Consider the following 26,055-nt stretch of genomic DNA (forward strand, 5'->3'; position numbering starts at 1 on the left):
ACTGGGCATGACCATGCATCTTTGAGCATATCTAAATCAAGTCTATATTCCATGCAGTAACTCTGAAATTAGGGATTTAAAGGAAACAAAGTAACATATTACTTTGTATATGTCGGGAAAGGTAGTATGCGGTGGAAAAAGCATCTTTCTTAGTCTTTTTCTGCCTCAGTTGATACCAGAGCAACAAATATGTGTACAAAAGCAAATCTGCCAAATCTGGTATCGAAACTTTAAATATGATTCCACTGTACCTTTTAGAACTATGAAAACTGATGTAGGACAGATGATCATACATAAGGATACATAGCTAATATCGATACAGTCCATCTCCTATTACATTTTACAATATAATGTAAAGCACTCTTTCTACAACAAATGATGGCTTGTGACTACGGTTGCTCTTTGCAATGCTTTTTATGTCTGCCACTAGAGCTTGTAACATGAATGGAATTAACTGATGTCACTATTTGGCTTGCCATTTATTAGTTACAACTGCAGATCTTATAAAAACATGTGGTTTGTAATAAGGTAAAACAGATGCATATCCAATGCACGTGCAAAAGCATATATTGTCTACCTGCATTACACTGCTAATTTGGCTTACAGTACTTTGTTTTTTGAAGGCTTCCCTCTTGCAGTCTGAAAGACCTTACGAGGAATGGGAATATTGAGTCTGTCTGATGGCACACACTCTTAAGAGCCTGCCCCCCCCCCAAAGTGCAAGGGAGCTTTCCATTTATTTATTTTCCAAACCATTTGCTTTATGCATGTATATACATATGCGCATAAGCAAATAGTTTAAAAAATGCCATCACTCCAAATGGCGGAGGGTACGAGTCCCCTTTGCTGATGCAATGGGGGATACATTCCCTCTCACCTCCCCTTCAGACTGATGACAATAAGCACTACATCTGAGAGAACTGTTGTTTTTTCAAATTATCTGCTTCATGCATTTATGTACTCAAGCAAAGATTTTGAAAGAAACTACATCCTTTCCCATCAACTGCTATTCCCTCCCCCACACTCTGAATGAAAAAGAGAATGTGCCCCCCTTGCTAAGGCAATGCAGATATGGCTTCCCCCACTTTGAGGTGCCTCCCTTTTTGTCATTTAAAGGATCCTGGGCTGGAGAGGCCATGTGCCTCATGTGGCAAATCCAATTTTTCATCTCCCCCCATACACATCAGAGAAGGGACTGGCTGGTTGCTTCCCTTCAGCCTAACTCCCAACTCTGACACTTGAGGATGTGCATGTGTGTGCTGTTCTCTGCTAACAATGTTCTTGGGCAGCATAAAGGAAACTGTGTACATGCACCTATTATCTATTACCAACTCTCACTCTACTGTCATTTTGCTGTCGAGCATATCTACAAATGACAGACTTTGTTTTGAAATAGAGGAAATGATGTACCTTGTTACATTACAAGTGCTTAATATGTTAGAAAGAAAAGGAGAGAGAGAAATTAATAAGAATAGGAGTACACATACTATTGAAAGCACAAGACTAAGTATCTATTTTTGATTCACAGGTTTATATAACAGACATTTCTTATTAGAGCTACTTGGTTTCTAGATTAGTAGTATAAGCAGGGAGTCGAACAATTGAATACTTTGATTTGGTTCTGGTCCTGCTGTGAGAAACAAAGTTGTTCCTGTTTTGTTCTGGTTCAAGCAAATAAAGTAACTGTGTATATATATGATCTGTGCCGCCCTGGGCTCTTACTGGGAGGAAGGGCAAGATAGAAAATTAATAAATAAATAAATAAGGGGAAAAAACAGTCGCCTAGTTGCCTGTGAAAAGTCAGTATCAGCTTCCAGGTAACCATGCAAGAAAGCTAACAGCAAAGTCCTTTAAAATATAATTAAACAATCTAGAAATGGCTAAAATAGGCAGGTCTAGTAAAAATTGATTTGGGCCAGAAGCCTCATGACCTTTTGCTTCTACTTGCCGCACGTCTTCATAACATACAAACTTCAAGATTAATATGGGCTAAAAAGAATACATAGCTGTGACATACTGGCCAGGCGGTCATCAACTTCAGATATTGTGGGAACTTGGAAATGGGCTTTAGAAAATAATTACAACTGTCCACAAGCTTGTTTTATGCGCTAGCTTCATATGGCAGTTAAGTTAAACATTTATCCAACTTACAACACTATTAGTTTTATGATATTGTTTGGATATTTTGTTCTAAACTTTTGTTGTTAATTATGATTTTAATGTTTATTGTGTGCTGCCCTGGGACAGACTACAAATGCCATAAATAAACAAACTAATAAATATTTTCTTCAGAAGAAAGGTCCACTGTGTTCATCGGAACTTACTCCAAGGAAAGTGTGCACGGCAATACATCCTTCATGATTTACTTGAATATTACATATGTCATGTACGTGGCGTGAGCCCGGATGAAGCCAGATCTATAGTATAATGTAAACAATGACTGCAAGATCATATCTACACAACAAATAAAATACCACAGCAAGAAATAATATATTACTGATGGTTGAATACAAACAAAACAAAAAACTAAGTATGAATTCTTGAAAGGACTTGCTGCATTTTATTGTTTCTAGTGCAAAGCAGGATGCTGAAAAATATCTCTTTCTTAATGTAGGGATTTGTGTTGCTATTTTTGTGTGTTTCCATGGATAGTTTATGACACAGGAAATATTCCAAATCAGAGAGGGTAAATAAACAGGTCAAAACCTCAATTGCCTAATATGCCATTGTTCATTCTGGGGACAACTTCTTCTTTTAATTTTATGTATGTAAACCAGCACATACATGTTCTAGTCTTGCCTTTATTATATGCTGTTTTCAAGGACAGTTCCACCATCCTTTATATTATAGCTTCCATCACAACCTACTGTATGCTATTATGCTATACTAGCTAGAGGCAACAGCCTTTTTAAAGAAATAAGGATGAAAAGAACATAATAGGGAGAAAATGTTCCTTTTACCACTACTGATCCACATTTCATGTTTGTCAGCCAGACAGAAAGCAAACCGAGAAAGACCACATTATCAATATATGAGCATTATCTCTTCAGATGTCCTTCTGGTATTATGGAATGTTTACAAGGACTACAACACCGTTAACAAGCTGAAAAAGCTGAGGAACAATAATACAGAAAAGCAGGATTCAAACTCCAACCCTCAGAAGCTGATCGTGGATTTCTTTGATGAAAAGGTCAATAATGGGAGGCAAGGTTTGTGGAGGACAATATACGCACTGTGACCAATTTAGCCCTGCAGTGTGCACCTACAGTGTAATGTTGGGCACATTCTAGGGCCAATTTCAGTGCATGTCAGCACCCGCTAGCAGCAAACTCCTAACCAGTGCTCTCAAATTGATGCCACGTTCTAGATGGCAAATATCCATTTTTGACAAGTATAAATATAAATGTAATTTATAAATTAAATAGGGAGGGAGGATACAGAGCACTGGATTGTTCTTTAAAATATCTCCACGTATAAGGCCTATAAGGTAGTTTTCAAGGAGATCTTGCCACTGCAAACTGTTTATACAGTACAATCTACATATCTACTCAGAAGCAAGTCTCACTGAATTCAACGATATTTGTTCCCAAGTAAGTGTGCATAGGATTGCGGCCTTGATTAACAATTCAGACTTAAACTATTAACAGATTCATGCAAAATACTGCAAAAGTGTCAACTGAATATTAGTCTTCAGCCTTTGAGGAGCAGGGACCCACAATTAACCTTAATCTGAAACACAACTTTACTGCCTTTTCCTGATTCTCTCAGTTTTCCCCTCCTCACTCTTTTTTATTTTTGTTTAATTATGGTGAGATGCAGCTTAGCTTGGGGCATGACGTAGTTGTAGGTCATGCCACATCAACTGAACACTAATGCATTGACAGCAGGATATTTCACTCGTTCTGCAGAGGCAATCTCAACTTTCTTTCCTTAGGGGAAGGGGCGTAGCTCCGTGGTAGAGCATCTGCCTTGCATGCAGAAGCCCCAGATTCAATCCCCAGGTAGGGCTGGGAGAGACTCTTGCCTGAAACCCTGGAGAGCCACAGCCAATCAGTGTAAGCAGTACTGTCCTAGACGGACCAAAGGTCTGACTCAGTATAAGGCAGCTTCCTCTGTTCTACTAAGAGCACCCTCAACAATACAATGCAGCCTATTGTGGCTCCTTAAATAGGGTACTTTATTATTCACACTTTAATCTGTACACCTAACTTTTTAATGTGTGCAGTGGGCCTGGCCACATCCCAAATATTAAGATTAGTGAGTGGAAGGATAGAGTAAAAATGTGATACATAAATAAAAAAAGATAATTTTTAGCTCATTCTTGTTCCTTTTAAGATACCTGTAGCTATTTGTGCTTTGACTGCTGTGGTTATTTTCATTTAACAACATCACTTACTTGTATAAGAAAATCTCAGTGTAGGTACTCTATATAATTGTCTGCCTCATATAGAGGCAAGTGAATGCATAATAGGTAAAGGAAGAAGGGGAAGCTCATTGTAAAGAGAATTATGTGATTGTAGGGACAATTTAAAATCTCTTTCCGTTTATAAGTGGCTCTCTGTCAAAGTGTACTTACAAAGCTCCTGCTTCTATGCTGTTATCTTGTTCAACAGCAAGTCATGTCTGCCATCTATTTTTATACGCCCTTCTACTCATTTGAGTTTTCAAACTCCCTGAGCAAAGATTTTAACCAATCACAGCATGGGGGGCATTTCCATATAAGGCACAAATCGTATTGTGCACCTCTATTGAATCAACTTGCTTTCTTTGTTCTCCAAATCCACAACTGTTTGCCTAGCTCAAGTGTAGGTTTATTATTCTTATAGTGTTGTACTTATCCTTGAAAAATGAATCTCCAGTTCATAAATCTTATTATGTACTATATTACATTTTGTATAGCAGCAATCTTGCATTGTAACCATCTCTTTGCTTTTCCATATTACTATCTGCTACAATATTAACTACTTGGTACGTTACCTTGGGATATAGGTGGTCCCCTTCTCAAGTAAGAGCCTTAACCTTTGTCTCTGAACGACTAATCACTGTCCTTTTAGATCCATAACTTTTATAGAAATTGCTTTCTGCAAAGCACTTCATCACATTTCATCTCCTAATGCTTTCCTATTCTGATGTTAGCACTACGGTTTTAATATTAAGCATGGTTTCATCTTGTGAATTCTCCTCCATACGAGAGAGTGTTATTATTACCTCAAATGAATGCTTTTACTATACTTGATTATGACCTACCCCGGCAGTTATGAGGTTTAAACCTGTTTATTCCATGTTACTCCATTAGAATACTTGCAGGTGGCTTTCCTTTGCTGTTGGTACTTTTGCTTCTGAGATAGGTCTTGCAACTAAACAATGATGTCCACAAAAATAATTGTATTTATTTCAACAAATGAGGGACTTAAGTTTAGAAATATTACCATGAGAAATTCTAGAAAACACTGAACACAATATTTTTAAAGTTATAGCATTGTCACTGGCTTAAACAGAAGCAGGATTGCACCTTTAGTTTTTAAATGTTGCTGTCACCCAAATGACTCAGAATATATAATAATGTGTTTGGCTTTTTTCAGATGTTGTGAGCCTAAAGAGATTTTTTTTTTAACACTTCAATTATAAAAACATTTAAAACATACAAACTTGTGCAACTTTTATTTTAATGAAGATGAGAAGTTCATTACAGAAGATAAATATTTCATTAGATGTTAAATAAAACAAAGAGAATTTTTGGCTTCTCTCAGCACAAAATTCTTTTGAAAGATTAATTAATACATGCAAATTATGCAAATTAGACCCATGCAAATATTTTATGAAGACAATTAAGGGAACCATTAATTACTGCTTTTTTTGCTTCAGTGAGATTCATTCATTTAATTTTAATTTCACTTTAACTGTTCTGATGTATAATCTTGCAGCTAAGAACTTTATTTTTCCTGGTGGGTCACTTAAACTTATAAATTTCATCAAGCGAGTGGCAACCAGAATCCGAACAGATAGTCTCTGGGTTATGTTCAGTATCAAGAGAAAATTTTGACACAATGCACTTCAAGAAACTGGGAAACTGAAAGAGAATGTGAGCTCATTCTTGGACAAGGTTCAACTGCTGAAAAAGCAATTAATTTGCTTTGGCTGTGCTAATATAGGGGAATTAGAAAGTGTGACACAAGACAAATAGAAATAATTAGTTCTCCAAAATGATGTTCTCATTAATATGGTTTGAACAGTAGAAATAAAAAAAACCCAACATTATTGTGGTACGTCTGCATTCTCTCTCTAGCCACAGGAGTCAGAATAATGCAAGAAACTGCATTTTTCTAACCTTTAAAATTTCCCACACTAATAACGTTTGTTTTTATTTCTTATTTTGGAAATTTTCAAAAAGCATACCATACATCCTTCAATCCAGTCCAATCCAATCTACAAACTTTTCCTAAAGGATTCATGTTTGAAAATATGCCGTATGACAGCACAATGTTATACATGTCTACTCAGAAGTAAATATAAATATAACCATTCTGGTAAATTCCAACTTCAGTTCAGCACTGTTTATTTAAATCAGATTTTATGGGATGTAGTAGCCAATAAAGCATAATGTGCTTATACTGTTGTTTAAGCTCCAGTAGAAGTAGCATTATCCTATCAAAAGTTTCCCTAATGCCTTCTTTTATATTTGATAGCATAAAAGTTTTCTCCTTATAGAGTCTTTAAACACACTGGTACTCAGGAAAGTAAATTTTCTATTGCTTTACATATTAATGCTTACTGCCAATTGGAGCAGGTAAGAAATCTCTCTTGTAGCAAATAGTGAAAAAACTATTCAGCCTACTCAGGCTACAAATAAACCATTAAAAAGGGCTGTTAAGAAACAACCCTGACATTAGTGACAGTTCATACGATCAGCATTTTCTGCTGCAGTTCCTATGGCACTTTACATTGTCATATCTGTCTCCATGTTCAAGAACCCTGGTTTAGAAAGTTTCAGACACATTGTTATGTGTTTCAGATACATAAGTATTATTGTTAGTTTATTAATCTAACTTGGGGCCAGGTTACCTGGGAGATGGTCTTTTCTCATACAGAGGTCACACTGAGGTTAGGAGAGGAGGCTCTTCTGCTGGTACCACAGTCTTTGGAAATCCATGCCCACACCACCAGAAAAGTGGCCTTTACAGTAGTAGCACTTACCATGTGGAACAGCCTCTCCATAAAAATATGATGTGTGCGATCTATATTCTGTTTCTGTTCATCCAGGTGGTTTTTGATTCTTGCACACTGATTGACATGCTACCAGCTATTGTGACTTCAGATATTATTTATCAAGGTTCTTATGATTTTTGTTATGTTATTTTATGGTTGTACACCTCTTTGGACAGTTTACATACAAAGTGGTGTAAAACTCAAATGTACAGATAGTTATGTCGGAGTGGAATCTTCACAATACCCAGCATAACACTGGTCTACCAGAAGCATGCATGATTTCTGCATAAAGTGAGATGTAGCTCCAAATGTTGTTAAAGAGAGGCAGTAAAACAGAAGTTGTTGCATTGCCTGTTTTGTTAGACAAGGAAAGGAAACCCCCAATAAAAATAATCTATAATAGCCCCAATAAAGAATAATTCATAAAAGCCAATTAATGTATACATAATAATAGATTAAGAAAAAATATTCTGGACATAAATACATGCATGCTGGAAAGCAGATGATAGTTTCTAAAAATGTGGGAACTTTTTAAAAAAAGGAGTATCCCAATAAGCAACACAAAGAAAATGAATGTAATTAGCTTTAAGACAGAGCTTGACAGATTTCTGAGTCAGTATTTTGATGAGTTCCTCAGCTAATGATTCTGCAGTCACCTACAGAGGTTAAGAAATACTTTTGTTCATTTTTCCAACCTTCTATGAAGTAATCAGATTGTGAATTTCCTTACTCACAAGCCTCACAAAGCTGGGCAGCCTTAGAATGGGAAACAGTTACTATATTGCATTGTTGAGGAATCTTTGACCTTCCCAGAACCTGTTGGAGTCTTATCAGCTCCAGCCATCATGGCGAATGGTCAGTGATGATGGAAGGTGTAATCCAGCAACATCTAGAGGACACTATGTTATTGTGATGATCCATACTTGTATATAAATGTTTCATGCTATTATATTGTAATATTTATGGTAAGTGATGTGTATTAGTGTAAGTGAGGTAAATGGTGAGTGTTGGGAGGGGGAGTGAGTGGAATGTTGGGTGTGTCCGGGATGGTGATTGGCTGAGCGACTGAAGGTTGAATGTTTATACTGAGTGCTTGGCAGTTTTGACAGTTTAGGGGATGTTGAGATTGGTTGATCGTGGGCTTAGAGAGTGTAGGGTCATTTGGTTTATTCTTTTGGATTTAGTTGGCGTGAGGGTGGAGTTAATGTGAATAGGTGGGTAAGAGTTAGGTAGGGTTCTAACAGTGTAAAGAACATTCTGTAACATAAAGAACAAAAAACCTGTCTTGTAAACACACGCTTCTGAACAAAGTAATGTTGCTCTTTTAAGTACATCCATTATATAATAAATATTGTTTTGTTTCACACAAACACACCTTATCATTTGGCTAAGCTAGAAGTTGGTTTAGATATGTAGTATCTATCGTGGCAGCATACCTGAAGGAGAGTTTAATATCAGGTCACAGGGGCTAATCTCATAGCTGTGAACTTTAAAAGAACAAAGCGTCATAGGGGATTTCAGGCTTGCCTAATACCTGAGCCATATAGCATAGGAGGCCCTGAGACTGGCAACCCTAGTTGGTGAAGGGAGGTGGGGACACAACAGCTAGCCTTGCTCTACTAGTATATTTCTTGCAGTTGACCTGAAGGCTTAAACCTCCTGGCCCAAGGCAGTGTTCATGTATCACTTAAATCTCTTATCCAGCCCTGCCCCCAATCCCTTGCAAAAACCCTACTCACATTATTCTATAAATCAGCTGGTGCGTCACATGAGGTTCTTGTAGGTCCCCTACCAAGATGATTGCACCATATAGTTCAGAAGACATTGAAAAATATGAAGCCTAAGAATGGCACAGTTTGAGCAGTGGATGTCAGTGTCCCCACATATCCATGTATCCATACTAGGAAAGGCAAACTCTTTCTGTGTTACTCTCATAAGGTATTTGTTCTTTTATATTGTGCTGCAAAATCCATATGCCCACTCCTTCTACTAGCAAATTCGGGTGGTGAGTGCTTGCCAGGGTTATAGCCATAACAGCTGAGAACCAAGAGGGAAGTATCAACAGAACAGAGAGGTTTGCAGAGGTACAAAATATCTTTTTTGAAAAGGAGGACCCCCCTAAAAAAGCCCAATGACTGAGCATACTATACTGAGCATAGCCTTCAAATGCAGAATGACAATTGGAAAAGAAGAAATACAGGGAGGGGAAAAGTGAAATGCCCTGCTTGGAGGGAGTGGCTGGCTGGAATTCTGAACATGAGTACTCCTTTTTGGATGGAGAATACACTGCAACATTTTGTTGTTGGTCCTACCTGTATTCACTAATGCAGAGGAAATGGAATTCTATGTATTTAAATGGAAGGATCAAAATATCTTTGACACCAGAATCCTGGGGAGTTTGGCAACAGACAAGACTATCCCACATTCCATGAAACATTAATGATTAATGTACATAATAAATATACAAGAAAATAGCCTGCAAACCTATTCTCCTTTTGAAATCAATACATGAATGCAAAAGAGATGTTCAGATGATATCTGTTATAAATGATATCATGTCCTAATATAGTGATCAACAGCACGAACTTAGGCATGTGTAATCAGAAGTAAGTCTCTTTGAGTTCAATGGGGCTTGCTTTCAGGTAAGCAAATAGATGGTTGCAGCCTAAAAAATTGTTTTTCTCATGAAATGCATGATGTGTTCAACATTCTCTTTGCTCCTGAATGTTCCACTTGATTTTGCACATGCTTTTGCATTCATTTTGAACATTAGTTATTTCAAAATTGTCTTAGAATACCATGTTTGAGAAGAGCTTTCAACTGATTTTTATTACATAAGAAGGGGAATGAGAAGATATCTGATTTCATGCATCCTCAGAAAGCAAGTTATAAAACAAGATGCAAACTCCAATATGTTGCCACTTCTGGCTAATTGTGAAATATTTATGTCTGCAACTTCAGATACTCTTTTCAAAGAAAGTCAAATGACTAAGAGTGTGCTTTAACTCTGCCTCTGACTTTGCTTTCTTATATGATAAATAGAATGACTGTCTAGTTTAAAGGTAGCTAACAATGACCTATGAACACTATGAAACAATAGCCTATTTATAGGATACTGCTTGCAATCAATACCACCTTTTGTTTAACTTAATCAACGTTGTCTTTAATTGATTAGCTTGGAATGAAAAGCTGCCAAAATACCAGAGTGGTGTGCCAAGAGACCGGAAGCAAATTTATTATTGTTTAGTTTCAGTGCACTGCAGTATAATTCCACTGTTTATTCTTGGTAAAAAAAAAATGCAGTATGTGAGTACATAATTAGTGCACGTTTTTCTACTGACTATTTGGGTATCAATTATAAAAGAGACAGACAAATGAGAGAAATATTTCAAGGCCAAAGACTGTACTATTAGTTTTTGTCTTCATTCTAAACCTTTTAAAAGATTGAGCTAAGTAAGATCTCTTGGTTGCCAGGCCCGGCCTCCAAGAGGCCTTCTGTATCTTTAAAAGTTGTGCAGGGTGAAGGGAGAATTCCACTTTGTAGTTTTTCTCATTACAGTATTGCAATAACACCTGCACTTGGTCGACTTTCTCTTCTCCTAAAGATACAGGATCAGTCTCAGGCCATGAACCTGACAACCATAGTTCACCACAACCAAAAACTCTAAACCAAACAGGTGAATAAGTCAGACAGCTGCTAGAATGTAAAATGAGTCACACATACTTCATGAGGACCTACCTATTTATATCCCCACTTACAGGGACATTTAAAGTCTTCATAGTGTTATAGGACTGGGGGGTTGGAATTAGGGTTGCCACGTTCAGGGCCTGATCCTGATCCTGTATCTTTAGGAGAAGAGTAAGTCAGCCAAGTGCAGGTGTTCTTGCAACCCTGTAATGGGAAAAACCACAAGGTGGAATTCTTCCTTTCCTCTGCACAACCTTTAAAGATACAAAAGACCTCTTGGTTGCCAGGCCCAGCCTCCAAGAGGTCTTCTGTATCTTTAAAAGTTGTGCAGGGGGGGAGGGAGAATTCCACCTTGTGGTTTTTCCCATTACAGGGTTGCAAGAACACCTGTACTGGGCTGACTTTCTCTTCTCCTAAAGATACAGGATCAGTCTCAGGCCATGAACCTGACAACCATAGTTCACCACAACCAAAAACTCTAAACCAAACAGGTGAATAAGTCAGACAGCTGCTAGAATGTAAAATGAGTCACACATACTTCATGAGGACCTACCTATTTATATCCCCACTTACAGGGACATTTAAAGTCTTCATAGTGTTATAGGACTGGGGGGTTGGAATTAGGGTTGCCACGTTCAGGGCCTGATCCTGATCCTGTATCTTTAGGAGAAGAGTAAGTCAGCCAAGTGCAGGTGTTCTTGCAACCCTGTAATGGGAAAAACCACAAGGTGGAATTCTTCCTTTCCTCTGCACAACCTTTAAAGATACAAAAGACCTCTTGGTTGCCAGGCCCAGCCTCCAAGAGGTCTTCTGTATCTTTAAAAGTTGTGCAGGGGGGGAGGGAGAATTCCACCTTGTGGTTTTTCCCATTACAGGGTTGCAAGAACACCTGTACTGGGCTGACTTTCTCTTCTCCTAAAGATACAGGATCAGTCTCAGGGATTGAACCTGGCAACCCTAGTTGGGATGGATGATATCTGTGGGTCTCCTCCAAGCCTATAATCCTGTATCTGGAATTTGGGATCTGCAGTGAAAGAAACCTGCTGTACTGCTCAAGCCAATTTCTTTGTTGGGTTAATGGGCCTGTCAAGTACCTGATCTACATGTAAAAAACTTGGCCAAGAGATGTTGCCCCAGGAATGAGGATATCCCTCCCCCCTCCCCTGGTCGGGGCAGGTGTTAGATTTTGGGTTAGTCAAAAGTGAAGCTGGAAGCTGCTCTGTGTACTGGACCGCAAGCACGGCTTTGGAGAGTCCCCTAGAAACTTAATGGGGAAGCAAGATCCATTGGGGTGGTAATGCTGAGAGCCCTTCCATCTTATGCTCAGGTTGTATATATATGCAACCCCCCCCATACTCTAAAGACACCACAATCTCCACTGACCTTCATTCCAAGGAAATTAAACCCTGGGAAAGCACTAGAATCCCTGCAAGTCTTGCACGGCTCAGAGATTGGGGCGCATGCAACAACATGTAGGGACAGGGCTGGGCTGCCCATAGAAAGCGGCTGTGGCTCAGCATGAGAAATTGTAGCTCTTTTGTAGAAAATGCCCTTTGTATGTGAGGCACTCCAAATTCAATCTCTGGCTATTCCAGATACAAGAAATGCAGGAATTAGAACTAGGAGCTTTGTGTGAAACCCAGGGGGAATCAACAGAAGTTAACTACCTTTCATGGTTTCACCTGATGTAAGTATTATGTAATCTTTCACATCTCTGATGGCTTATGCATGAAAGCTTAGGGATGGAGCCCAGAAAGTTCCTTTAGACATTGTAGCAGCATGCAGTAGCTGGGAGTTGCCAACCTGACACCCATAAATGCCAGCAACAGGTTTTCTTGTAATCCCTGGGGTAACTGGGGGCACCTGTTGTCCTCAGGTATTGTTGCCAGTCAGCCATGTGGACCTGGTGGTGGCACTTTCTTCACCCCCATGGAGGGGCTTTAAAAAAAACAGGGTGGGAGAAGGAGCAGCAGGGATAGCCCTACATACTCAGATGCTTTCCCCCGCCAGCTCTTACAGATGGTTAATGGCACTTTCTTTGCTCTGTTTTATTTTAATGTTTGGCAGGAGAGAGGAGGGAGTAGCAAGGATAGTGCCACATCTCCATTGTTGTGAGCTGGCTGCAAGCACTTCCTTTGCCCATTGGAGGGCCTTTCCTTTATAAAAAACAAAGTCTGGTGGGGGGAGGAGGAAGCAATGCAGGGATAGCCCTGGATGCTCAGCTGCTTTTCCCCACTGGCACATACAACTGGCTGCCAACACTTCCTTTGTTACTAAGAGATTTTTTTTAAAAAAAAATGCCTCAGGGGGGTAGGAAGTAGTGATGGTCACAGCCCTATTCACTCAGCTTTTTTTGCCTGCCAGACACATTGAGCTGGCGGCAGGCATTTGCTTAGCTCCACAGAGGAGCCCTTTTTCAAAGTGCTATGGTGGGGGTGGATGGAGGAACAATGGGGATACCCTTGTTCACTCAGCATGGTTGCCCACCAGCTACATGGAACTCATGGCAGGCACTTCCTTTGCCCCTGTTCTGAAGGGAGGGGTGATGCCTCCTGGGAAGAGACAGGAAGAGGTGCATATGGTGTGTGCATGAGAGGGACAGGGTGGAGGGGATGAATACGTGGTAGGGATGGGGGAGAATATCTGCTAAATTGGATTTAGTACTGGATTCCAACTGAATTATTTTCTCTTTGGACTGCCACGGATTTTTTGTGGCAGGCCGTGGCTGTAATTAACACGTTTTTCCCCTGAATTCCCCCCCCCCAATTTTATGTAATTATCTTTGTAATTTTCTCTATTTATAACAGTGTATAGGTGTGATAAACAGAAAAAAAGAACCCCCTGGAACACTGTGATCATTTACATAGGCATTTACATCCAAAAATTATGTGATTTTTTAAACAAACAAAAACCAGCGGATCAAATCGGCAAGTGCCGAAGCAAGCAGGAACAAAAAAAGGGTGGATGAGGATTGAAAGACGGACTATCAGAATACAAACGGATCGGAACTAGGCAGCGAACCCCATTTCTAATGTGTGGCCTGTGCTTAAAAGAAAGGGATAGATGCATTTGGGCAGAGTGAGACAGATGTATGTGTATGTGTGAGAGAGGGGAAATCTGTGTGTGTGTGGTCTGTGCATGTGAGATTGATGCAACTGGGCAGAGAGAGAGGAAGGGAGCTTTGTTTGAGAGAGATGCAATTGAGTCTGTGGTTTGAATGTGTTTGGTGAGTATATGAGTGTGCTAAAAAAAGTGTGGCGTATTTTCTCTCATGCTGGGGAATGCTAATGTGTGGGGGCAAAAATTAGAATTGTGTCATCTCCACAGCCAGGACTATCAATTCCTAGCTGTCTTTCCATGGTAATCATGAAGTTGTGTGTGTATATACAGGATAGCAATGAGTGTACTCCCTATAAACATATGTTATTGCCACTCTGGGCTGCTACTGAGAGGAAGGGAGGGATATAAATCAAATAATAAATAAATAATAAATAAATGTTATGCTATGCCCCCCATGGTAGCCATTTTGTGACTGGTGCCTACTACATTCTCTCAAAAATCAAAATGTACTCACTGGTCCAAAAAGGTTGGTGATCCCTGAAGTACCTAGTTCTGCAGCAGCTAAAGTGGCCTTATGAATTTGGGGGATTGGATGGAGGATGTCCAACAAAAGGCCCAAGGGTCTTATCAGGTGCTTTAGGAGATCAGAAGGAGAAATTGTAAGGAGATTGTAAGGCAAAACTGGAACCTTCAAATATGGGCAACACTTAGAGGCCTGACGTTGTCCCACTTTTATTTACCGAAAGAGGTCTTCCTTCCATGTTGAGAATAGGGTTGCCAGGTCAGAAGCACTCTAAACCATGAGATTTTGGGAGTGGGCCCAAGTGATGTCATTGGGCAGGCACAAGTGATGTCATTAAGCATCAACCACAGTTGCATGGAGCATACAATTCAAACAAAAACATTTCTCTGATTGGAAATTAAGATAGAAATCTTGGTTAAAGATGGAGCCTGGGTAGGGAACATTTAATCTAGCCAACTTGTTTCTGGCAAAAAGGGTTTAAGTGCCCTTAGGCCAGTCCAGTCACCAGAAGGCTATTGTAGGAAGAAAGGAGCCTAGTGCTGTGGAGATGTTAGATGAGAGCACTCAGGGGGAAAGTTGGATGTCCCTGAAGTCTGCAATTCTAAACACACTTACTAAGGGTCTAAGCCCAAAGAACTCAACAGGACTTACTTCTCAGTAGATATGGTCTGGACTGTGTTGTTGGTAAAGCTTGACTGGGATCCTCTGCAAAGATAACCATATCTAAGTAGGGTTGGCAACCCCCTGCCTGAAATGTCCTGCCCCTACTTTTTTACATGGCTGCTCCAAATTACTTTACAGATTTGACCCTTCACTTCAGAAAGAGAAATGAGTAAGAGTAAGACGATTCTCTACATTTTTCTGTCTCCCCTGTGGGCTGCTATAAACTCACTTTGACAGCCAACCCAACTCCATTGAATAATAATCGACAGAGAGAAAACACACATGGTTTGGTCTACCTTCATAGGCAGCAGCTTGGGAACAACAACAATTGCAGCCATGCTGCCCGGAATGTGAATTGTCTTTTATCACTATTGGGCAAGAATCAAAACGTCATGCAAACAACAAGGTGCATCATTAGTGGGTTTAAGGGTTGAGTGGACCACATGGAACCACTGCTGTTGCTTCTATGGATGAAAGGGAGTGAGGATAAAAGTAAATGAAATGCAAAAAGAAAAAGAAAAAGACAGTGATGATCTCCTAAATGCAATACCATACTAACCACAACAAGATTCCTATGAGTAAGGCAGAAAACTCAGCATCCCACAACCAGTCAGGATTCCTAATAAAAAACCCAAACTAACAAAATCCTGGCAGCCAGTTAGCCAAGGTCATAGAAATCCCCATGCAGCACAACCTGACCCGGAGGCTGCAGTTAGTGCAGAATGCTGTGGCACAATGGCTGATATGAGTGAGACCGTATCAGCACATAATACCTCTGTTCTGAAACATGCACTGGTTGCCAATTTGCTCCCAGGCCAAGTTCAAAGTGTGCTTTCCATGTTACAGGTGCCACATAGTCCATAGTATTCTGCTCTTGTAAGAAATCAGTCCTTCAGTGTGGCAGCATCTATGCTTTGGAACTCCCTGCCTATTGACATTAGGCAGGCACCCATTGTACTCTTTTTGGCACCTGCTAAAAACATTTTTGTTTAGGCAAGCCCACCCAGGGATGTAGAAGCTATTATGTTTTTATCTATTTTTAACTCATTGTTGGTTTTATTATTTTGAATATTTTAAATACCTGTCTTTAACTGTTTTTGGCAATAATTGTATTGTTTTAATTGGTTCTGTAAACTGCTTTGAGATTTTTTTTACAATAAAGTGGTATATAAATGTTGTAATTAAAATACATAAATAAATTTTACAGTCACTGAGGGCCTTGGGTCTCTTTCCATATTTAGCAACAGAGGAATCTGCTTTATACCAACTCAGGCCATTTGGTGCCATGTAGCTGAGTCCTGATGACATGAACTAGCATCGGCTCTCTAGGATTCCAAGCAATAGTCTTTTCAAGAAATTGAATTTTGGACCTTTGCATGGAAAGCATATGCCCTACCACTGAGCTACAGCCCTTCCCGTTTAAAAAATATTTTAATTTTTTTCTTTTCAATTCATGAATGAATGCACATCATACCTAGTGCAGATCCACACCATTCATTTAAAGCACATTCAACAATGCACATAAAGCACATTCAACACATTCAACAATGGAAATAAAGTACATTCAACACATTCAACAATGTTTATATGATGTTTTAAAGTGTTTTAGTGCTTTTGTTTGCCGCCCTGGGCTCCTGCTCGGAGAAAGGGAGGGATACAAATCCAATAATAAATATATTAATAAATAAACACGTATTTGAAGCACATGAATCGCACCACAGAAGCATGGGAACTGTAGTTTGTTAAGGGTGGTGGGAACTATAACTGTGAAGGGAAAACTACACTTCACAGGATTCTTTAGGGGAAGTCATGTGCTTTAAATGCAGATTGGATGTGCTTTAAATGTATTATGTGGATCTACTTAATAAACTTTGCCTGCATGTAAATCGTTTTAATTAATTTTTACAATGGAAATGAGCTATAAAGTTTACTGGGTGACCATGGGCTACTCACCATCTCTCAGCCTAATCTGCCTCTCAGGATGAAAACCACAGAGGGGAACCGCCCCAAGGAAGAATGGCATGCTTAAGGTGTAAATAATGATGTACAACCATAGTGTAAAATCAGATACTTACTATGAAGAAATATTTATATAAGCATGACTATCAAATATGTTTGTTATTTACACAACCTGTAAAGATATTTATAGTGCAATCCTACATTTGTTTACTCAGAAGCGTGCACAGAACTGCAACCTCAGGTAATAAGGAACTTCATTCACACAACCCAAAATTCAGAATCATGCCACTTTAAGCTGTTTTGCAACTGTTTATACTTGTTTTTATGGTTATTGGATTTTAAAGGGATTTATTTCTTATTGTGAGCTGCCTTGGTTTCCAGTCTGCAACCCTACCTCACAGGGTTGTTGGAAAAACTCCTATACACACACACACACTGGAGATGTAAGAATACATACACCCCATACAATAGTTTATTGTCAAAACCAGTTGGTCATCGCAGAACTTTTTTAAAAAAATCAAAATAAGTATTAGTTTCCTACATAATACACAATCCTACAGCACAATCCTAACCATGTCTACTCAAAAGTAAGTTCTACTGAATTCAATGGGATTTACTGGGTATGAGGAATTAGCATTGCAGCTTTACTGCCAGAAAATCAAGTACTGGGTTTAAGTTTCATATTGGGAAGGTTTTCAAAACAGTGCCCTCTTCAACAGCCCAGGAAAATTTAAACTTGTTTGACCCCTGAACATAATAGAGAAAAAGACTCAGAAAAGCAGAAAAAAACAAGTTTTCTGAGTTGCAAAGGGCTCTAGTTACTGCCTTGTCATTCACAACCCTGACTACACTCATTGGTTACAAACCTGAAAAGGTGGGATTAGAGCAGCCAGCTATGAGCTCATTTAACTGAAGCTGGGGGGGGGAGCAGCTGACGTTTTGGTGTACATCTTGGGAACCAGACCACCTAGAAACTTTTTTTTAAAATGAAAGCTGAGCATCTGGAGATTAAGGTGACTCACCTGGAGACCCGGGGAGCACCCCAAAAATCCAGAGTCTCCGGGCAAAAACCAGAGACCTGGCAACCCTAGTTAAGAAGCAAGGGAAACTAACAAATAGTGTTGCTGTTTACCTCATCTATATTTTATGGCCTTATAAATCCTTTTCCCACAGATTCTTAATATTAATCAAAGCAGGGAGTTAAATCATTAAAAAAATGAGTTCAGTGTTCAAGGTACTCTCTTACTTTCACTTTGCTAAACTCATAGTTCCTTAGATAATTGCCCCGTCCTTTTTATGAAACTACAACTCTTATTAGCATTAGTTTCTCCTAGTTTTGTTCTTTACATTTAAAAATATATGTAAAGAAGGAATGCTATGAGTCATCTTAAAATTAGGCTTTTTGTAAATTTTGCTGTACCCCTCAGTATTTTGAGGGGTAGCCAATAAATATCTGTATAAATAAATAAAAGATTTTCATTTCTGAAAGACACTCATGTGATCTTCTCAAGACAGGGAAATGTAAGAGTAATATCATAAGCAAAGCAAGGATTTGTGATTTTTTAAAAAAAAAAAAACTGACACAGGAAAAGTGTCCAACAAGTCAAGAGTTAGCATCATGAATTATTTGTTTATAATTAGTCCCTGAAGTTATCACACACAAAATGGTACTTTGGCTATTTCTTCACTGTAGCAATCCTAAAGATAAGGGTCTTTCAGCACTTTGTACAAATTATTGAACAATCTTATGGACTAGGAAGCAAGTTGCCCCAGAGCCCTGATGAGGGAGGCTCATTGTCTAGGCAGAATCCCATCTTTCATCCCTATGGGCAGAACATGTGCCAGGGATTTTTTTTTTATGCCTCTCAACTCCCAAGGGGACTCAGGGAGTTGATGCCCTGGTGAAGGGCATCCCAGTGGGGTCTACTCTATGTGTTTCCGCCATTCAATCTCTTACAGCACACCATCAAGTGTATCAGGTCATTGAGAGCAGAAGTGATCTTGATCACCTTGTCCTGGCCAAGAAAGCCACGGTTCCTGGAAGTTCTTCACCTCTCCAAAGGAAAACTCTGGCCACTGCCTGTTCAGGAGGACCTGCTTTGTCAGGGGCCAATTCATCCCAGACCAGAGCTCTTCTGCCTGACAGCTTGGTGACTAAGAGGATCTGGTTGACAAAGTTGGGGTCTTTGGGGACTGTACTTGACACTCTTTTGGCATCACGCAAAGCCTCTAGTAATAGAGCTTCCACATGGAATGTTTTTCTCCAGAGGTGTCAGGCCCAGGGCCCAGGGGAGAGATCCCTCCTCCAGGAACATGACAGATATTCTGGGCTTTCTTCAGGTTGGGCTAGATAAGGCTAGATAAGGGTCTGAGCACTAGTACTTTCAAGAGACAAGTGGTAGCATTAGGTAATATCTTGGGCTGCCAGGGAGATTTTTCATTTCATGCCCCCTGATGGTTGATGTATGCTTTGGCTGAAACATTGTCAGTCCTCTCCAGGACATGGCAACCCTGAATGTGAGGAGCAAATGCCAACAAGACACACTGCCTGGAGCTCCAACTAACTGATGCTCTTCCTTGTCTCTCTGGGGGACTAAACTCCCTGAGTCACATGGGAATCCAAATGCACCCCCAGCCAAACATGCTGGCATCCATTGAGACCAACCTCCACACTTTCATCTCCAGACTCACCCCCTCCATCAGCCACTGAGGGGCCAACCACCACATCAGTTGCTGCTGAAGTTCAAATGGAACTGGAACCCTCATTCTCCATGCTTTGGAGATCCGAGTACAGTAGTTTAGCACCCTGTTTCTTATGGTAGCTAAATCAATTACCTATAAAGGCGTATGACATACTTAGTAATGCCCAAAATATAACCATTGAAATGAAATTTGCAGAAGAGAGGATAACTAAATTCAAGCTGAATCATAACAAGACAAAAGTGTTGATACCTCCTGTATTGTTTTACTTTTCTCCATTCCACATGAGGCCATCTCTAGAAGTGAAGCTGCAACTAGTACAGAATACAGCAGCCCATGTACAGACAGAGGCTTGACCCGAGCATCATATTAAGCCTGCTTTGCCTCAGCTCAGTTCCACTGGCTAGTTGTATGCAACTGCTCCTAGTTCAAGATGTTGAACATGAATTTTAAAGCACTAAACCTGGGCCCAGAGCGTCTGCAGGAACATTTATTTCCCTATGAACTTCCCTGTTCTTTAAGACCTACTGGTGAGAAAAGCCTCCTTCATTTTGACAAGCTGCCTTAATACGCTCAATATTTCAGAATAAAAAAGATTAATGACTGTTAGTAAATAGGCAGCTGTCCTATCAGCACTCTGATTTATGTGTAGCCGAGAGAAATAACATATATGTCCTATTACTTCCATGCTGAATATATTTATGACAAAGAGACTGTGCACACTGTTTTCTATCTAACCTCCTAGATTACAATCACCTAAAGAAGATATGAGGTCATTTTCAAATCTAATTTGGCCTGAGATCTCAAAAGCATCCTGCTAATGTCAAAAGAGAAGAGAAAGAGGAGTTTGAATCTAGCGTCACACTCACTGAAACTGCTTGTCAAAGTGCTGGACCCCTAAAACCTCTCTCATGCAATATAAGGAATCTATTGATTGAATTAATGCATTTATATTCCACTTTTCCTTCAAGGAGCTCAAGGTGGGATGCCTGCTTCTCCACTTCCCCGCTTACCTTCACAATAGCCCTGTGTGAGGAAGATTAGGCTGAGAGATAATGAATGGTTCAAGGACAGCCAGTGAGCTTCATGACTGAGTGGGGATTTAAATTGGAGTGTGCCCAGTACTAGTCAAAGACTTTTACCACAATGCCACATTGGCTCAACTTTTAAATAAACATGCTTAGGAGTGGCTGTGAAGAAGACTACGGGGAGCATCATACAAAGAGGAAAGAACCTTGAACTGTGGGTCCAAAACTGCTGGAAATAATATACAGTAGGGCCCCGCTTTACAGCGATTCACTAATACAGCGGTCTCAATTAGATGCAATTAGACTAAAGCCCCACTCATACGGCGCTTGTTCCGCTTTTATGGCAGTTTTTGGGCATCGTGCACCATTCTATTCAATGGGTTCTGCTTTACAGCGGTTTTCGGTTTACAGCGGGGGTCCGGAACATAACCCGCTGTATGAGGGGGGCCCTACTGTACTTAATCTTGGCTGGTGTTTAATATTTCTTGGACCTGAACATGAGAACTACAGCTCAACACAGAACTGAAACACAAGGTCATAATCCAGAGTATGTTACTTGTGCTTAAGTTCCGCTTAACACTGAGACAAGTTACAATAATTTCCTCTGATTTCACTGGGACTAAAGAATGACTAACTTTCTCTGGACTGGGGTCAATATGTATTCCGCAAGGCCCTGAAGACGTAGCTATTTCAACAGGCCTTTGAGATCTTTGGGATGGGTTAATCTCCATGATTTTGTCATCTATTATATGCTGTATATGTAAATGTTTTTATAAATGTACTGATGACTGTCCAGTATTTTATTTATTGAGATTAATGTGACTGCATTTGATACTATTGTATTTTATCCCATTTTAATGTACGTCGCCTAGAGTGGCTATCTGCCAGATAGGCGACACACAAATTAAATATTATTATTATTATTAATAATAGGTTTCAGTATACTTAATTCTTTACTGGACTACAGTAAAATGTTTTTTTCTGGAAGAGAACAACAAACAAAGCTCATGAGGATTATATTCTATATATCTTTATGTCGTTTGAGTATTCAAACATAATAGAATTAACCAACAATGAAATTTCATTGAGTTAACATCATTATTTATGAATTTGGAGGAAATCAGGGTATATGATAGCAATTGCCTGACAGACAAGTAGTCAAGTTACACTCACTTAAGATTTTGTAGAGCCTACATAGTCCAATCAGTGATCACTCATCACCTAAGTGCTGTCTTGCAGCTGCTGGTTTACTGAGTTCACACCTCACAAAATAATTCATGGCATCCCGTGTTGACTTTTCTGATGTGTGAAAATAAACTTCCTGTTCATCTTCTTTTTTTGACATATGTTTAATAAATGTGTTGCTTATTATCTTTTTGAATATTTTCCTATAGTACTATGGCAGGCACAACATTTTGAAGGAGGTTCATAACAGATTATGAGATTCATAACAGATTAAAAGACAGCAAATGATACTTTTAGCGTGACTGACTTTAAAATGCAAACAAAAGGCATCTCAGAGAGATTACTTCAGCTAATCATTTTAGTCTCATCTTTGAAAGATGTACCTTCATTTAAAATTGAAAATAAATGCTATTTTTAACTGTTCCGTATTCATGTCATTATGTCAGCAACCATAAACAGTATAAAATAAATGCAACTTTCAGAATTTGCTCTTTATTAATTTTTGGTGGTTTGCTATCTATCTGTCTGTCTGCCTATTAAAATGTAAATAATTAGCTATGGAATATTTTGCAAATGTGGGTGCAGTTGTTCCGTCAGTTATGTGCCATCAATTAATTAAATGACACTTTACTGAGATACAGGATCATAGTAGGCTGGTTTATTTCCTTGGCTCTGGTTCTTGAAAAATAAAACCACTTGAAATAATTGCAAGTTATTGAGATGTACTATTTCTGTCCTGAAGATTACCTACCTGGTTAAGCCAGATTGTGTTTTTTTACCTTTATTAAAAAGCCAGTCTTTTCCATATAGATGGCTCAAACACTATAAAATGCATTCATTTTAGCCACACTGAATGCAGTTCTACATTGTCTCAAATTAATTATTCTGCTTTAATTGCATTACGTAAACAGAAATGACCTGCTAATTTAAAGGAAATCTATCAGTGCAAAATGAATTCTCTCTTATATAAAAAAGCCAGATGAACTTGACCTTGTATGAACTTGTTTTGATGTGGCCCAGATGGTAGGCTGCATGCTTGAATAGCAGGCTAGAGCAGAGGAAAACTAATATAGTAAGATCTAGATTTATAGCCTTTTGCAAATTCCTACCTTGTATTGTCCTTTCAGCATCTGTTCTGCCCCCACTGCGGTCAGCTTCTATCTCTGGGGTCAGAGAGTCTAAAAGCACAGAAAGGTAAGGCTGACACATATTTCATTTGAGTCTTAAAGCTTTCTTTTTACAACCTGTTACTCTAGTCCTGAATTACAATACAATCAACCTTTGCCCTGTTTTTAATGTTGAACAATGATTGGGTACCAACATAACAATTTTTCAATGAGCAAGATTAATGAGAAATAGATGTTTAAGCAGAGTCAATAACAGAGAACTGACATCTCAAAGCAAATAATTTAATAACATTATCTGGTTTAATTCCCCCTCCCCTTGCAATAATATAGAAATCAAAAATCCCTTTCACAAAAAGCAGTGTTAATTTTTCTCTACTGCAGTTGGAGGAACCAACCCATTTTTCCAACATGATCCTCTTTTTCTCATACTACTTGAACCACACATCAGTCATACAAATGCAAAAAGCTGACTTCTTACCATTTAGGACCCTGAGATTATCGGTGGAAGCTGCCTGTTTCAGTGTCTGTTCTGCTTGTTCTCGCCTCTTTGTCTCAAATTCAAGTGCTTCCTGCAATTTCCTCTTGGCTTTCTTTTCCTTCTTTAACCTTTTCTGAATTATTGCTGTCATGGAAAAAAATCTATTCAAATTCAACCCCAATACCTTGACTTTAAAACTTTTTTATTTTAGATTCTTTAAAATGTGGCTATGGCAATATTCAATATAAAACATTACATATATGCACTCATTTATTTACAGTTCACTTACATTAATTTTCATGGTCAAGTTTTCTACACCAGCAAAAACTGTTATAATGAAGCATACCTACCCTGGATTAGCATAGTATCACAAATCATGACATTCTGCTAAAGCTGCAGTTGTGCAGGGCCACTATGCAAGCAGATACACCAATCCAACTCTTTGGGACTGGTGTCTGTGGCTTAAAACAGTTTTAATGAGCAGCAAAGGAAGAATATGTTTAAAAACTCAAGTGTTTTATGCACAGCAGTGTATGAATTTCAAACACTGCATAGTGTCATCTTATATGAGTATCTTCTTATATGGAACCCACCTCATCCCACAAATACTTTCACATGCTTGCCATTTTGTTTTTCAGTTATACTAGCTCATCACAGGTTGATTATATTTCATATAATGTTCACAGTTGCTTGCTTGTTCTTTTCTCTTCCACAAGGTGGAGTTTGCAATGAAGCTATCCATGAGAAATGCTTAAGCTCAGCTGATAGGCAGCTTCACTTAGGAAAGCATTAAGGTTCACTATGATTTTCCATCCTGGATCTCGATTTGGATCTTGGATTTGTGGGATAAACAAATCTGTGCAGTCTTCTGAAATTTTAGTTTTACTTCAATCATAGCAGACTCTACAGTCAAAACAGTCACTAATTAAGAGGATAGAAATGGAAATCAAAGGAAATGAGACAAGTAAACATGTCATGGAGTATAAGTCGTAAACAGCACAGTATATATATGCCCCTTACCAAGTTCCTGTGCTACTCAAGCATACAAAGTTTTACTAGTAGTTCATTTAGTTCATTTGCTCATTTATAAATTTGTGGGATGAAAAATCTGTGGACTCTTCAGAAATTCCTCTTGAGCTCTGACATGTTTGAATTCCTTCCAAGGCACCCAATCCTATTCTTTCCACTTTCATCCTGCATCCTCCTTCACTTTGGGCAACTGTCGTTAGCTGCTATTCTTGCCCTTTGTTGCCCTCCTTCCAGCAGGTAGAAGGAGAGTATATATAATACTGACATCTACAGCAGGACAATACTCATTGTCAAGTCAAACATCAGACAGATGTACGATTGTATAACAATGGAGATGAAATTTATAAAATAGGGGGTCTTTTAAAGATGCACTGATTTCAAAGATGCTTGTGATAGAAAACCATTTTGTGCGTAAAACAAGAATGTGATTGCTACAATGTCAGCAACAGTACTCGTATCACATGCCACCTAATTTTTGTTGTATTTCAGATGTGAGATAGAAGCATCTTGAGCAGTTCTGTTTAATGTTTTATTATAACCACAATAAAAAGAAAGTTGCTTTCTGAATTGTATTTGTTATAGATATGACTAGATTTCAGAGCTACAGTATGTAATGCTTTGCCATGCACCTGCCCAGTTAAGAAATATGATGTTAGTTTTACTACAATCATAGCAGACTCTACAGTCAAAACAATCACTAATTAAGAGGATAGAAATGGAAATCAAAGGAAATGAGACAAGTAAACATGTCATGTAGTATAACTCATAAACAGCATAGAATATATATGCTCTTTACCAGGTTCCCAAGCTACTCAAGCATACAAAGTTTTACTAGTAGTTCATTAGTTCAGACGCTCACTTATAAATCTGACACACCAATCTTTAACACATTTCCCTGGGTGTAGGCTTGATTGATCTGTACTCTGATGCTATGGTGTCAAAAGACTATAAATCCTTCTTTAAAAAACTTTGGGTGTTTGCTTTTGTAGTTCATCATAATATTCACAGTACTTTGGGCAGTAGCATCAAAACTGATTAAAAGAGGGAAAAATAATGTAACATTTTGATGCTAATGAGGTTGCTGTGAACCCAAGCAGGGTTTGAAATATTTGTTAAAAAAAATAGCCCTATTGATATGAATGTGAAATTGAAACTACCAAACACCTAAGGTAACTGAGGTCTAGTCTGTCTCCAACAATTTCTAAAATACAGGAGGGAAAGCCTTAGCATTTTGTCTATATCATAAATTCATTTTGTGTGTGTGGTTATATTACTTTAAGAGCTGGAATAGATTCCCCCTCATTTTTTAAAAAAAAGTTCTACATTTCTCTGTGTTAAAACAAAACAAAACAAGATTGCAAAAGACTGCAGGAATCCACTGGATCCTAGGAGGGCATTTTAGCCTAGGG

At 38.9% G+C, this 26,055-nt stretch overlaps 1 protein-coding gene across 8 annotated transcripts in view; it reads right to left on the bottom strand.

Moving 5' to 3' along the window:
* Positions 1-26,055, bottom strand: part of DACH1 (dachshund family transcription factor 1) — a 585,162-nt gene that overhangs the window by 18,977 nt on the left and 540,130 nt on the right. For 7 of the 8 annotated variants that reach the window (XM_061629971.1, XM_061629970.1, XM_061629969.1 and 4 more), the window contains 4 exons: positions 23,618-23,761; positions 23,122-23,190; positions 15,129-15,182; positions 14,501-14,588 (listed from right to left, as the gene is read on the bottom strand). In XM_061629971.1, the coding sequence (XP_061485955.1) occupies positions 14,527-14,588; positions 15,129-15,182; positions 23,122-23,190; positions 23,618-23,761 (329 nt within the window). In that variant the 3' untranslated portion in view covers positions 14,501-14,526. Of the gene's footprint in view, positions 1-14,500; positions 14,589-15,128; positions 15,183-23,121; positions 23,191-23,617; positions 23,762-26,055 lie in introns of those variants that run through there. The other variant, XM_061629968.1, reaches the window with a different exon arrangement.

The sequence above is a fragment of the Rhineura floridana genome, chromosome 5 (assembly GCF_030035675.1).
Source record: "Rhineura floridana isolate rRhiFlo1 chromosome 5, rRhiFlo1.hap2, whole genome shotgun sequence".
NCBI classification, from domain to species: Eukaryota; Metazoa; Chordata; class Lepidosauria; order Squamata; family Rhineuridae; genus Rhineura; species Rhineura floridana.